This window comes from Stegostoma tigrinum, chromosome 5, assembly GCF_030684315.1.
Source record: "Stegostoma tigrinum isolate sSteTig4 chromosome 5, sSteTig4.hap1, whole genome shotgun sequence".
NCBI lineage: Eukaryota > Metazoa > Chordata > Chondrichthyes > Orectolobiformes > Stegostomatidae > Stegostoma > Stegostoma tigrinum.
In genome coordinates this window covers 125,113,320-125,128,501 of record NC_081358.1, presented here as the reverse complement: position 1 = coordinate 125,128,501, position 15,182 = coordinate 125,113,320, and the positions used below count along the sequence as shown (strand labels likewise).

At 41.6% G+C, this 15,182-nt stretch overlaps 1 protein-coding gene across 2 annotated transcripts in view; it reads left to right on the top strand.

The window, feature by feature from the left end:
- LOC125452133 (transcription initiation factor TFIID subunit 4-like) overlaps window positions 1–11,766 on the top strand; it is a 122,696-nt gene extending 110,930 nt beyond the window's left edge. Inside the window, exons 15-16 of one of the 2 annotated variants that reach the window (XR_007247474.2) lie at window positions 7,859–8,299; window positions 11,564–11,766. Coding sequence is in view for 1 of the 2 variants with exons in the window: in XM_048530154.2 (XP_048386111.1) it covers window positions 7,859–8,026 (168 nt within the window). In the remaining variant the exon portion in view is untranslated. Of the gene's footprint in view, window positions 1–7,858; window positions 11,014–11,563 lie in introns of those variants that run through there. The other variant, XM_048530154.2, reaches the window with a different exon arrangement.
- The last annotated feature ends 3,416 nt before the right edge of the window (window positions 11,767–15,182 follow it).

The following is a 15,182-nucleotide window of genomic DNA, read 5'->3' as shown; positions in this document are numbered from 1 at the left end:
GCATGTAACTTTTGAAGTGGGTGTTTGACTTACCCTCCTGGTACGTAATTCATGTAACATGGGACAAACATCAAGAATGTATGTAAAATTTTGTGTAGCAGATGGGAGCCAGAGCTGAACTATGTATTGCTCAAATTAGGCATGTTGTCAAAGCTTTTGGTCTTGTGCTCATCAGGACAATTCACAAGTATACCAATTTGAGGGGAAGCCCAATATCTATTCCACATGAGAGGAAAACATTGATTTGGTTGGCAAGTGGGGTCGACAAAGTTGTCACAGCCCTCCTAGGAAATTACATTGATACCTGAGCCCCACTACCTGTCACAAAAATGCACATGATCTACGCGAATCTGTGCTTTCTGATTAACTTGTGTTAGGTTTCTGTACATAACACAAAACTGTCATTTATTGCAAAGAAATCAATTCCAACCACAGGCAAACAAAACTATGAAACATGCAATTCTACTAATAATCTCCAACCCACTCTTCAAGCCTACAGATGCAAATAAATCTCAATAGTAAGGGTAGAGGAAGTGATATTTTTGAAACAATTCATTAGCATCAATCCACAGAATTCAATGAAGTGTACCTTTTGCTTCCCAAGTCTGCTGATCTCTGAGCTGCATCTTTCAGAGTTTAATTTAGATAAGTGTGAGGCGCTGCATTTTGGAAAGGCAAATCAGGGCAGGACTTGTACACTTAATTGTAAGGTCCTGGGGAGTGTAGCCAAATAGAGACCTTGGAGTGCAGGTTCATAGTTCCTTGAAAGTGGAGTTGCAGGGAGACAGGATAGTGAAGAAGGCATTTGATACACAGCAGGCCAAGCAGCATCTTAGAAGCAGGAAAGCTGACGTTTCAGGCCTAGACCCTTCTTCAGAAATGAAATACACCTTGTTATCTCGGATTCTCCAACATCTTCAGTTCCTATTATCTCTAAGGCATTTAGTACACTTGTCTTTATCGCTCAGTGTATTGAGTGTAGGAGTTGGGAGGTCATGTTGCAACTGTACAGGATATTGGTTAGGGCACTTTTAGAATACTGAGTTGAATTCTGGTCTCCCTGCTATCAGGGTGCTGTGAAACTTGAAAGGGTTCGGAAAAGATTTACGAGGATGTTGCCAGCATTGGAGGGTTTAAGCTGCAGGGAGAGGCTGAATGGGCTGGGCTATTTTCCCTGGAGTATTGGATGCTGAGTGGTGACATAGAGGTGTAAAAAAAATCACAGGGGCATGGATGGGGTGAATAGTCAAAGTCTTCTCCCCAGGATAAGGGAGTTCAAAACTAGAGGGCATAGGTTTAAGGTGAGAGGGGAAACATTTTTAAAGGGATCTAAGGGGTAACTTGTTCACGCAGAGGGTGGTACATGTATGGAATGATCTGCCAGAGGAAGTGGTGGAGGCTGGTACAATTACAACATTTAAAAGGCATCTGGATGGGGTCATGAATAGGAAGGGTTTAGAGGGATAGGGGCCAAATGCTGGCAAATGGGAATAGATTAGTTTAGGATATCTGGTCAGCATAGATAAGTCAGATCAAAGGATCTATTTCTGTGCTGTATAGTGCTATGACTCTATATTCAATTCTTACCTGCAGACACAGGGAAATTAGCACACCAATTGTTCACTCTTTCAGTCACTAGTTTGATTTAACAGCTTCCAGTAAATGATGGGAGAAAGCAGCTAGGTATCTATATTTCAAGTTTTGCTTACTTTGTTGCAGAGAGACCTAGACTTTCAAAACTATAGTATAAAGGCTTCTTTCCCTGCATTATTCTCAAACTCTCAGTTCACCTTTTGGGGCATAGTCTTGGGGGAATTATCATATTGCTGACTCCTGGCCTCTACAACTGATCCTGATTTCCACAAAGCAGTCAGCAGTCACTGGGCGAAGATTGCTGTACACACACCTGCACTTCCATCGTATCTTTGACATCTTCCCCCACTGTTTTGAGCAAGTCAGCAGTATAATCGCAACTAACTTGTTTTCAAGTATAGTAGCACATTCCTTAGTCCTTTGGTTTAGAACAGTATCTTTTTCCTGTTTTGGGCCACAATTCAAAATTTTAAAAAGTGGTCTCTCTCTAATGCACAATCAGCCCACTCATCTCATAGTATATATTTTATATTCCCTTTTACGTTAATATTTTCCTGCAAAATTGTCTGCGTACAAAGTGAAAAGCTTCAACAAAATGCATCAAGTTCTGTAAATACACCAAATGACCACCAGATGTGAACTTTTCATTATTTTCTTTAAACTTAAATGGAAACCTTTATTCAAGTTTCGTAACTCAGTGTACATATTAATATTGGCTGGTGAAATGCTGTTGATTCAGTCTGAGTCAGTACCAAATCATTGTGGGCACAGTGACGGTGTAGGTATGTCACTGGAACCATAAGCCAAAAGCTAGGACTAATTTGCTCATGGTCAGAACTGGGAACTGTAGCTGGTGAATTTCATTTCGAGTAATTAAATATATTTGGAAGAAGTAGTATAATTTCTATGATAACTGGAAGAGCATTTGATTTAAAAGTAAAACCTGGTTGACTAATGTCATTTGAGGAAACTAATGTCCTTATACAGGCCTACCTGTCACTCCAGATATGCAACAGTTCAGTTGACACTTAACTTCCTCAGTGAAGCAATTCAGTTGAAGTCAAAAATTAACCCACTGCCACCCCGACAAAGGCAGTCAGATGGGGGGGAATCAGTGATGCCTTGGCCGCATAGAACGGATGGAAGGCTGCTGTTCAGCAGCCTTAGTGAATTTCCATGAAGTCAAATATATTTCTGACACACATGAACTTCAAGGCAGGTTAAAACATATTCAAATGTATTATTGTGTGCAGTACCCCTTTAATCTCTCATCTTCATCATTATTGCATGAAATAGTTTTCACCAAATATGGGAATAACGTGGAACATTTTTCCAATTCAAATTACATATTCTCATTTTTCAAGATATTTCCTTTATTGTTTAAAGGGATGCACATCCCTGAATTCCCCTGAATTGAGTAATTTACTGGTAATTTCAGAGGGTAGTTAAGAGATGGCCACGTGCAAGGATGTCAGATTTCCTTCCATAAAGACCCACAGCAATATCGTCAACTCTTCGACCTGCCCTCTGAAATGGTTGAGCACAACACTCAGTTCAAGAGTAATTGAATAAGGTTAAAAGGCTTAACCTGGTGAAGCTTTAACGTAGGGCTGCCTGGCACTTTGGCATAAATAGCAGGTGATGGACAGGGCTAAGTGGTATCACAGCAGTGGATCAGGTGTAAGCTCTGTAGTCTTGCCTCATAAAGTCAGGAACGGTGGTGGACAATTAAACAACTTTATGGATTAGAAGGCTCCGTATCCAACATTCCACAACTCGATAATGATGGAGCCCAGTGCATTAGTGCAAAAGATGAGGCTGAAGTATTTACACCAGTTTTGATCTAAAGGTACCAAGCATGTGATCCAACTTGGCCTCTTCCAGACGTTTCCAGCATTTCAGGTGCCAGTCTTCAGCCAATTCAATTCATTCCATGTCATATCAAGGAATGGCTGAGGTACTGGATACTAAAAAGGCCATGGGCCCTGGCAAAGTTCCAGCAAAAGTACCAAAGATGTGTTCCAGACCTTCTCCACCCCTAGATAAGCTCATTGGCCTCCTTCTGTGCTTTAAACATCTGAGCCTGGCTACATTTGGAAGGATCTGACTATACTAACCCCTTTCGACCCATTGCTCTGAGATCTATGGCAATGTAAGTGACTATCTGAATACCGGTTTAAATGTAGAATTTCTGACTCAACCACACATTCAGGCAGTGAGTTCTGCGTGAGCTGTTCCAATACATCAGTGACATTGGCACCTACCCGATAATGAAAATTCAAGTACTCATTTCTGAGCCAGAACTTTGTTACTTTGCAACTCTCAAACCATGGGGCCAGACTCAATCACAAAAACAGGCTGACACTCCAGCTTGGTAACAATGTTAATTGTTGGATAAGAGATTAACAAGAGCTCCTCTGGTGGGTGCTAAACAATTCCATGGCACTATCTCCAAGAAGAATGGGGCATTATCCTTGGTGTTGTAGGCAGCATGAAACCCATGGCAAACAGTGCAAGCTATCAGCTTGTGATCGATTCGCAGTTTATTGGGATCATCTTGTGCCATGTTTTCTGCCTTACAGCAGAAACTACACTTGAAAAGGTGCTTTGTTGGCTGTAACATGATTTGCCTGGAATGGAGGGAAGGTCTTACGAGGAAAGGTTGAGAGCGCTAGGGCTTTTCTCTTTAGAACGATGAAGGATGAGAGGTGACTTGATAGAAGTGTACAGAGTTATCGATAAAGTAGACAGCCAGAGACTTTTTCCTAGGATGGAGGTAGCTATTATGAGGGGGCACAGTTTTAAAGTGAGTGGAGGTAGATACAGGGGAGACGTCAGAGTTGGGTTCTTTACTCAGAGTGGTAGGGGGACATGGAATGCATTGCCCTAGAGGGTAGTGGAGTCGGCCTCAATAGGGGTATTTAAGCGGCTATTAGGCAAATGGATGATTGTATGTATGGGTGGAGGTTAGATAGACCTCAGGTTTAGGGTAAAAGTTCAGCACAGCATCGTGGGCTGAAGGGCCTGTCCTGTGCTGTACTGTTCTATGTTCTATGACAGGTGCAAATATGTGCTATGTTATGTACCCTTTCTCTTCCAGGAGCTGCAATTCTTTTACTAGGAGGGGATATGTAATACACTAATGTTCGGTACAGCCATGTATCTCTTAAAAGGAGGGTCATAACAGAGTATGAAAAGTGGCATTCTGAGAGTCCAGTCTTCAGAATGCTTCAAATTGTGACTGTGTGTCCTTGTGTTTTGTTTGGCTGCAAAGGCTGACAGAATGTCACCGGCATCTCTTTGTTAATCCTCCTAAATAGACCTTGCAAGCATTACTGTGCTGATGGTTGGAGGGGGAGGCCATCATTTGATTTAATTCATTCAACCTTGTAGTCTGTGAATTGTTAAAGAGAATCCTTAATTTGAGGTTCTTTGTACATGAGTGGATTGAAACCTTTCTTGCTGAACAATTGATGCTGAACCTGTTAATGAAATTCCTTGTGGTTTGAGCTGTGAGTTTTTAATAAGCTTCACAGTCTGAAGCTTTAAATGGCTTCAGTCAACTTTGATTGGTTTCATTTTTGCTGTCCTCTTTCCCCCAGTCTAAGATGTGTGAAAGTATTGGTCATTAAGAGTCACTAATGATGGAACAATGTTTAATGAGATTGACGTGCTTCCTCATTTTAAAAAAAAACAAAAGATTTCCTTGAACAAAAAAAGTCAGTGAGTTGGATAGAATTGACAGTCATTACTTTCACTCACTCAAGGTTAATTTTTGAGAAATTTGTTACCGGAGTTGATGGCTGTGTTGAAATGAAAGTACTGTTGTCAGTATCATGCCATTTGGCCGATGATCGTGAATCGTTAAAGGACAGCGCTGCTGGGTTATAGAGGATCCCCGATGGTTGCATTTCACTTACAATATGGCCTTGGGCCATTTGCTCCATCCTGTTTTATCGACCATCTTTTCAACCCTTCACAGACAGTTGCACAGAGCAGAGTTTTCTTTTGATGGTGTACCAGTTAGTCGTGTGCAGCTCAAACGCTGACCTTTTTTTCTTGTCAGTGTGCACTTGCATGCTTTACCTGAAGACTCCCACATTGCAAACACCAGCCAGCCTTGGTTTCGCAAGTGTGGAATCAACAAAGAGCTCCAGTGATTTGAATCTCGTGAGCCTTCCCCACATACTGCCACAAAACGAAAGCCTGACTGAGAGATCCTGGGAGTTGTTCTTCTGGTTACAAGTGGACCATACCATCTGTTTTGTAGCTGGTGGTTATGTATGTTCTGTCATCACCCAAAACATCCTGCCTTGTTACCAAGAGAAGCTGCATTCAGCCCAAAGCTGGGACTTCACCAGTGCTAGGGGCGGCACGGTGGCTCAGTGGTTAGCACTGCAGCCTCACAGTGCCGGGAACCCGGGTTCGATTCCAGCCTCTGGGGACTGTCTGTGTGGAGTTTCCACATTCTCCCCGTGTCTGTGTGGATTTCCTCCGGGTGCTCCGATTTCCTCCCACAGTCCGAAGATGTGCAGACTAGGTGGATCGGTTGTGCAAAATTGCCTGTAGTGTTCAGGGGTGTGTGGGTTATGGGGGGGATGGGTCTGGGTGGGATGCTTTAAGAGGCACTGTGGACTTGCTGGGCCAAAAGGCCTATTTCCACAGTGTAGGGAATCTAATCTAATCTAAAAAGCACCAGTTGATGGACTCAGTTTTTTGAATAAGCATTGGTTATGGACTGTTAACATGTGCGTGGAGACCAGTTCATAATATGCATGTTCTAATGTATAATCTCACTCAGCCTTAGATTTGTCATTGATAGCTATCCCACTTGTTAGTCATCGCATCGGATGTTTGATTTTTAGGATGCCACTTCTTGTATGTTACTGTGTGTCTCTGTTAATCCAGTTATTGCAGTTTCATTCAATATGTCTGGGTTTGTTGATAAGCCAATAATTGTGTTTAAGAAACTTAATTGATCAATCTTGTTGTTTAAAACATGTTACGACTATAGTTTTTAATTGGCCATCTTGTTACCTGGTGGAAAAAATATTTTTATTTGATGTGACCCACAAGAGTAGTAGAACTAGAGTGACAGTGCATGCATCCAGCCTTAGTTCATTGCATGGGCTGAATATTAAAGTTCTTAAATACAAATTGAAACAACACTTGACTGGTTTGGACATCATCGATAAAAGTGTTGCCTCACTCACTGAATTCTCTCGTTCAGGGCTCAGTCTTTGTTTTTGAGACATTAAACTTAGTCAAGGCTCTAGTTCTCCCCATGCTCCTCTCCAAGACTGACACTTTAAGACTGCATTTCAAATTCCTAGAATAACAACATTATTTTAGAATTTGAATCGAATGGGAAAACAAAAGACGAAACAGTGAGAACATCCAAGATGCATAGGTGCCGAATATAGAGAGTATAATAATCCCACATCAGCTGAGATGGAGCAGAACGTCATGAGATTAGTCAGACTTGAGTTGGGTGATCAGGTGCTCATACATCAGGCAGCTCATTCACATGGATCAATGGAAAAATGTCAGAGACCTGATGGATCTTCATAAAGGCTTTGAAGACCATCAAAGCAACATGTGGGGGACCCATTGCCTAATCACAACCAAAATGGTATCAGCAAGAGGGCAACCTCTCAAGCCAGAATCTGCCACCTCCTTTACTGGCTGACAACTGATAGCCCCTCAGGCTCCATAATGAGGACAGGTTATGAATCAAAAACGCGCAACAAACCTACAGCCAATATGATAGCTCTGCTAAACTCCATCTCTGATGCAGGCAATTGCCAGTAATGATCGGAATCATTACTGGGGCAGGGCATTGTCATATGCCTCCTCAAAATTGATGCAGTTAACATCCAAAGATATTTCTTGGATGACTACTTTAGCCTGAGTCCAAAAAGTTCAATCAGGTGTGTCAGGTGTGAGCTAATATCTAAAATATCGATGTTGGCATTTGATACCAATTAAAGTTAGACTAACTGTCCTTAATTATAGGAATTTCTCTCAAGCTTTGTTGATTACCAATCTCCACTGGAGCTCGATTGAGAACTGTTTAAAAACCTTTATTTTATGTAAGATAGCACAGAAAAGGATTACTTTGTCCTTTTGGTCTGAGCTGCACTCTAGATCTGGGCTAGAGTGTTTGCATTCAACTTCAACTGTAGCCTAAGACTGCATTTTATATATCTGTTCAGTCCACCTCTCCTCTCAACAGCTAAGCACATGCTTCTTCCTTCCCCTGCAGGGATTGAGCGGAAGTGGCAATACGGCTGGTGGCCTTCGAGTGACACAGGCCCGACCCTACTTACGGCAGAGGGTAACACGAGTCAATCTCAGGGATCTCATCCTCTGCTTGGAGCAGGACCAAGCAAGGAAACACTCACTGCTCCTGTACCGAGCCTATCTCAAGTGAAGAAAATGTACATGTTGGATTTATGCTGGTTGCACACAGTTCTGAATGATTTCTACATGTTGCTTCTAGAAACTGAGACGCTGAACCTTGGGTCGCCCTTGTTTACTCATGACATTTCATTTTTAAAGAAAACTGACGGGTATAACTGATTTAGTTTCAAGGATGAAGCTGAATTCTTGAAAGGCAAGATGTGGATTATGTATAATTTTCTGGCATCACTTGTGAAATTTAGTTCCCTCCTGTTGAAAGATTGAGAGAACTGAGATGGAGCAGGTATATATTATTTATATGTATGATTGTAATTGTTCTAAGTTGAACTTCCCTACTGATAACTGTGATACGCCTTGTTGTTAAAGAGCTTGCAATGTCGTCTTCCCCTCAGGTGTGCTTTCTCTGTTTTTGTCCTGGGACATGTTGCCCTGTCAGGATAAATCCCTGCCTGCAATTTTTTTTGAGATTTTGGAGCTGCCAATTGTGCAGGGTGGGTATGTCTGCTGTTCCTCCAGTACTGCTTGCACATTGCACCCCTCCATCAGTGAGTTTTAACCATTACTGCATCACAGACTTGGTTTTGCATATCAGACTTGAACCAGTTAGTTTTGCCTGTCTTCTTAAACCACTTCCGAGCAATAATTTTGTGCCCAATTGAACCATTCCCTGGTGACGTAGTGCCCTTTTTCTTGATTTTCTAAGCACTGACTGCAGGAAAAGGGAATATCTCCCATTTTCCAGCCCTTTCACTTTAATTAATATGCCTTTTTCAGGGTTTCAGTTGTAACTTTGCCTGCTTACCAATCTACTGTGGGCTTTCAGAAGTGTGTGGCATTATAAGAAGCCAATCACATTCCAGCAGACATTCAAAAATTAATACCTAAGAAAGCAATGCCGCTCCTGTCACTGCACTGACTATTTAACTATTAGCTTTGACAAAGCCTGGATGAGTATTTAACTAAGTCAGTTACTAATCGTGCTGAAATAAAACTACAGTAATTCAGTTCGTGTTTAGCAAAAGTGTGGAGTTGAACTGAGGCCCACTATTGATAACTGTTCCCAGTGTTTTGATTATTATATTCAGAATTCCTGATTTTGCTTTTTTTGTAAATATCTGAGATGAAGTTGAGTCACAGATATGCCTAAACTGCATGTAGATTCTGTTGAACTGTAATCGTTTAAGGTTTTACCCAGCGGCTTTGTGGGTTTCAGTGCATACGCTGTAGCTTAGCACCCAGAGCTGTACTGTGGGAGAGCTGGACATGCTACCTCTTAAGTAAAGTGGACTAAAGGGATCAATGTCTGAAGATGTTGTTCCCCTGAACCCCTGTCCAGCATGTAGACCAATCAATGTGACCAAAACTGATATTAACCAGCCATTTATTTACTGTGTGAAACCAGGTTATTGCCTTTGCCCAAAGAGCCAGATTTGGCCACACTTGCAAAGTAGTTGAACTTGCAAAGTAGTGTAACAAGCCATTCTGTTCCTTACTTGGGGTACCTGTCCTATCTGCCTCTGAAGAAAGCAGGGAATTGGGGTTTCATTTGCATTTTCTGTTGATCCTCTAAGTGTCTGACATTATTTATTCCTTGTCCTGGGAACATAACAAATGGAAACAAATTTGAGGTGACTTAGCTCGACATTCAATAATCATTCTGTGAAAAGCTGCACTCCTCCATCTACAATTTCAGGTCTTCCACTCTGGACATGGCTTCTTCCCTTACAAAAGAATGTTCTTGATCTGTTGTATTAATTACTTTCGCACTACCGACTATGGTCACCTCCAATACATTCCTTTTTAATATTGTCTGCCAACTGACACCTTGCTGAGCAGGTGCACGTTTGTATGTAGGGATGGGAATGGTTATCTGAACATCTGAAAGAATCCTTGTAATTCTCATCTAACCTCTGCTCCTCCCCACATGTTAGATGCGTGAGCAAGTTATGAGTTGCTGCACTTGTGAGAGGGGTCTGTGGTTTCCTGGTTGGTCCCCTCCATCAGCCAAAGACCCACGCTTTATGGGGTGTGTCTCTGGAGACCAACTCCAATCCTAGGATTTCTATTTTTTTGCAGCTGCCCTCTTTGAAAAGCAAGTGAGGAAACTCGGCAGAATTGCTTTAGCAGGCACAAGGCCGAATGTGGTCTTAGAATGAGCTTCCAGCCTGTTCGATCATTCGTGTGTCAGCAAAGCCTCAGCGAGCAGTGATGTCAGGCATCATGTCGAGAGAGTGAGATGAGTGCACGAAGGCCAGAACAACTGGGTTCTTCTCGGCTGTTATCTCTCCTGCCGGTGCCCCTACCTCTCCGTGTAGAGATTTGCCTCATTCCTGCATGGTGTCGATTCAGGCATGGCCTTTTTTTTTTTGCGTTCTTGTGAATTTCTCTCACTGCTCCTCCCACCCCATTGTTAGATTCGAGCAGACAAGGTGTAGAAAGTATAGTTGTGGCCATCATGTTAAAGCACAGTGGCAACATGATGTTCACAACATTATTCAGCCACTTTAACACATCCAGTGTGATGTTTAGTGTGTTTTTTTTTTCCCCCATTAAGGATAGATGGAATTTTTTTAATGTGTGTGTATATTAAGCAGCTCAGTTCCTTGGGGATATTCTGCAATAGAAATGTAATTTTGATGCCATTTTGAGTAATATATAGAATGTGATTTTTATTTTTCATAATGTAAAGGTGGGTAATGACATGAAATGTGAAATAGTTTTCATGTCTCCGCTGCTTCATAGTTGCCTCCAATGTTTTGGAAGTTGGAGGTACAGAAAAGAGAATGATGTTCCTTATGCCACTTGCTGTCCTTTTGGAATTTCTGGAGCACCTCTGAGCCAATTAAAACTGGCTCAGTAAATAGTAAAATGAGATGCAAACCTAAGTTATATATAAAAGAATGTTTTGACCCGTGTGCATTATTACTAGTATCAGGTTCCTTTATTTGTACATAATCCTACAGGCAGTAAAATTATTTTTATTGTGATGTACATAACTATAGTTAAAGAAATGTAGTTTATGTTGATTCTTTCAACTTATTTTGTATAAAACTTACTTTATTTTCAGATGCCCTACAGTAAAGTGGATCTTTGTTAAATATTTGAGAGATTTATTGGCTTTGCATAAAGTTTAAAAATGAAAGCAAGCATAATGAAGTTATACTTGCATTATAAACAACATGAACTCCAAAAAGAAAAACCTACTTTTTAAGTTTATTTGCTATAAAGCCCTGCATAAAGCAGGTAGTGGTTCAGCTCATAATGTTTGGGTTCAGAAGGTTGAGAGTTCATCTGCTTCAGAAAGTTGAGCAAGTATTCAGGGCTAATATTCCCAGCAACTGAGGGAGTGCTGCACTGTCTGAGGCACAGTCTTTAAGAAGCAACATTAAACCAAGCTCCCAAATATTTTCCGCTTATTCAAATCAAGATAGCGGCAGCAAAGTCGACAAGCTCCAGAGCTCGGGTTCACCCACTCTGTCTGCTTTTCTTTCTTTCTGTCTTTCTGTTCTGTTTGTCAACTTTATGCTTCTGCTTACCTTCTGGGCAGAGTTCGTGGTGGCACCGGCATCGATGTGGAAGGTGGCTTTGGAGTCTGGTGTGTGATGGCGGGTCCCTGGCAGCTGGTGGAGGGGCAGCACGGGACCCAGCATTGGCTGCTGCGTTGGCAGAGGTAACATTGGTGAGATAGGCCCAGCAGCGAAAGGAGGCAGCTGAGGAGCAGCAACTTCGTTCATTGAGTCCGGTGCTAGCTGTGATGGAAGGGTTATGGACTTTCTTTTATTTTAAAAACAATAATAAAAAAATTATTTAAAATGGTGCCAGATCCGTGATGGTAATGGAAGCTTTACACTGTATTTTTCACTGTCAAATATACATGATAATCAAATGGTTCATTCATTCAGTCAACCTTCTCCTCCTACAGAGAGGGTTCACTAGGTTAATTACAAAAGTGAGGAGAAATTGAGCAGTTTTAGGCCTATACTCACTAGAGTTTAGATGAGATCTGATTGAGGTCTGTAAAACGCTAAGCGGGATTGACAGCAGTAGACATGGAGAGAAGGTGGGGCAATCTAGAATAAGAGGTCAGAGTTTTGGGGTAAGGGGGACAGCTTTAAGACACAAGTTAAAATTACTTAAACAAAGGGTGATGAATCTGTGGATGCTGGGACACAGTAAATTTGAAGAGAGAGATTTTTAAGCACTAATGACTTAAAGGGAACAGGAAAGTGCAACTGAGGCCAAGATGCGATGAGCCATGATGGCATTAAATGGAGCAGCAGGCTCAAGGGACTGAATTGCTTACTCTGTGCTCCTAGTTATTATGTTCTTGTGTTCTCCTTTCTTCGGTGTTTGTGCAGCGAAGGCTCACTAGTTTGATTTTGGGCACAAGAGGATTTAGGGTTCTAGATGGCAGAGGCAGCTGGGTACGTGATATTCAAGCTCCCAGTCCAGCTGCTCCTTCTCACATGACCAACTGCATCCTTTTTATTTTATTTTCCTTCATTTGACCTTTTGAAGCAAATTCATTTTTCGCCTTTCTGCAGCTGCGGTGGTGGAGAGGTTGTGGTGGATCCGGTTTGTTCCTTGAGGCCATGGCAACTCTTCCAGCATGAATTGGGGTCTGCTTTTTTTTCACCCCCCCCCCCCCCCAACCGATGTTTTGGCGGTGTCTGCAATGGTGATGGAGTGAATGATCCCTTGGTCTTCAGGAGTTAATTTGGGCAGTCAATCAGTTCTTGGGACCTCAATCCTCGAGAGTTGGGACAGTCTCCTAGTTACGGTCATTGGAGTATCAGTGGTGACGCAGCTTTGGCAGAGTCTACGACCACACCTGCTTCAGCAAGCTTTCTCCTTTATGGCCTTGGGGGGGGTGTGGTTTCGGCAGTCAGTGTGGCAACGCCCCATAGTCGCTTAAAGTCACATGGAAAAAAGATGAAATCTGTTCTAACTTTGTATAGTTTATTTCTTTTTATAATTTAATCAAAATTGTGCCAGCTTATGGCAACTCATTTTACTGTATTTTCATAAATTTGTGACAAATTGCTATTAATATTCAGGAAAAGAGGGAAGGTTCCCCTTTAAGGGGAGGGTAAAATACATTTCATACTGAAAGTTGGTTAATAGCTGAAGAATGTCATTGAAATGTGACAAGAACTTGATAAGCTCTGTCAAGACACTCTCTGAGGAGGGGTCACCAGACCTGAAACATTAATTCTGATTTCTCTTCACAGATGCTGCCAGAGCTGCTGAGATTTTCCAGCAACTTCTGTCTTAGTTTCTGATTTATAACATCCACAGTTCTTTCGGTTTTTAAGATGATGCTTTCCCCTGGCTGTAGAACTAGGAGTCTCCATCTCAAGATCAGATTTGGCCATTGAGCACTGGAGTGAAGAAAAGTTCCTTCATTTGGAGGTGATGACACTTTGGAATTCACCCTCTGAGTAGTGAGAATGTTCAATTCATGTGTGCTTAAAGGCTTCTGGACATTAAGGAAGTTGAGGAATGTGAGTTTAGTGTTACAATCCCATGGTCATTGGACCCAGATTAAAATCTAGTTTGATAAATCATATTTTTGTTTCATTTAAAGTGGTCTTTCACTGAAGTGCAATATTGCAGATTTGCCTTTAACAATAAGGTAGAAGTTGATTGATCAAAAATGAAGCTAAAACACAAAAGCTTTTTACACACAACACAATTTGAAAGATTTCAAAGCAGCTGTGCAAATCATATCTGTTTCTACAGATGTGCAAGTTAGGTGGATTGGCCATGCTAAATTGCCCATAGTGTTCAGGGGTGTGTAGGTTAGGTGTGTTAGCCATGGGAAACACAGGGTTACTTGGAGAGGGTAGAGTTGGGTCTGGGCCGGATGCTCTCCAAAAGGTTGCTGTAGACTTGTTGGGCCGAATAGCCTGTTTTCACACTGCAGGAAGTCTATGGAAAATCATTTCATTGTTCTTCCATGCCAGAGAGAATTCTCTACTCTAGATTTTGCAGTTCCAAGATTTAACAAAAAAGTTTTGATTAGTCACACAACTGAGCTTAATCTTTCTAACCTTCAAATAAGCCCTTAGTGTTCTTAACCAAACACTTCCGATCTGAAATTTTCAAATACCCTTACACTGAGCAAATCTGTTTTCTAATTTGTAAACGAACTCCTTTCTTGCATCTGACCCCAGCCAGATCTTCTATGAGCTGAACTAAAAGTTTTCAATCTGTGGGGTTTTTCCTAAGCAAACTATCAAATTGTGATTGTTGTAAACCAAAACCAAGTTAATGCCTTTCAGTGACTGCAATCTCCCAATGCAAAAAAATCTTGCCTTATCCATTTTGGTGAGCCCTAGCTCTAATACATACCACTTTAAAATTATTTCAGATGCCCTGGCATGTTAATAATTAAATCTGCTCATAGATGTAGACCAAAACCCACATGCCACACCAGTTCAAAATCCAAATTCAAAAATAAATAATGTTAATATGTATAAATTTAAAATCTTGCATCACAAGAACAAGAGTGTGATACGATGTAGTTGGCTGATCTTATTGAATGACCAAGCAGGCTCAAGGGATCAATAGTGGCCATTCAGGCTCTTGTCAGACCTTCTCCAGTACAATTTGTGGAGAGGCACTGACTAGTTCCTTGACATGCATGGATCGTGTTCCTTGATCAACTTCAGAGCACTTGATCTTGCATAGATCATAGAAACCCTACAGTGTGGAAACAGGCCCTTCAGCCCAACAAACCCACACCGAACCTCAGAGCATCCCATCCAGACCCATCCTCCTATATTCCACCTAATCTACACATCCTGTTTTACTTTTTTTTGCTGAGTTGGTGGGGTCTTGCTGTGTGTAAATTAGCTGCTGCTTTTCTGTATGTTTCAATGGCAACTGCACTGCAGGACCAAGCACTTCATTGGTTAAGGTACTTTGGGCCACACAAGGGGTTGTGGAAAAATTAAGGTGAACAATTTGAGAATGGGCAGCAAATGTTGGCCTGGTTAGAGACTCCCACACCTTTGAAAGAAAACAATGAAAATAAAATATGACAACAACAAAAACAAAGTTGCTGGAAAAGCTTAGCAGGTCTGGCGGCATCAGTGAAGGAAAAAACTGTGCTCTGAGGAAGGGTCCCGAAACGTTAACTGTTTTCTACTTCAGATGCTATC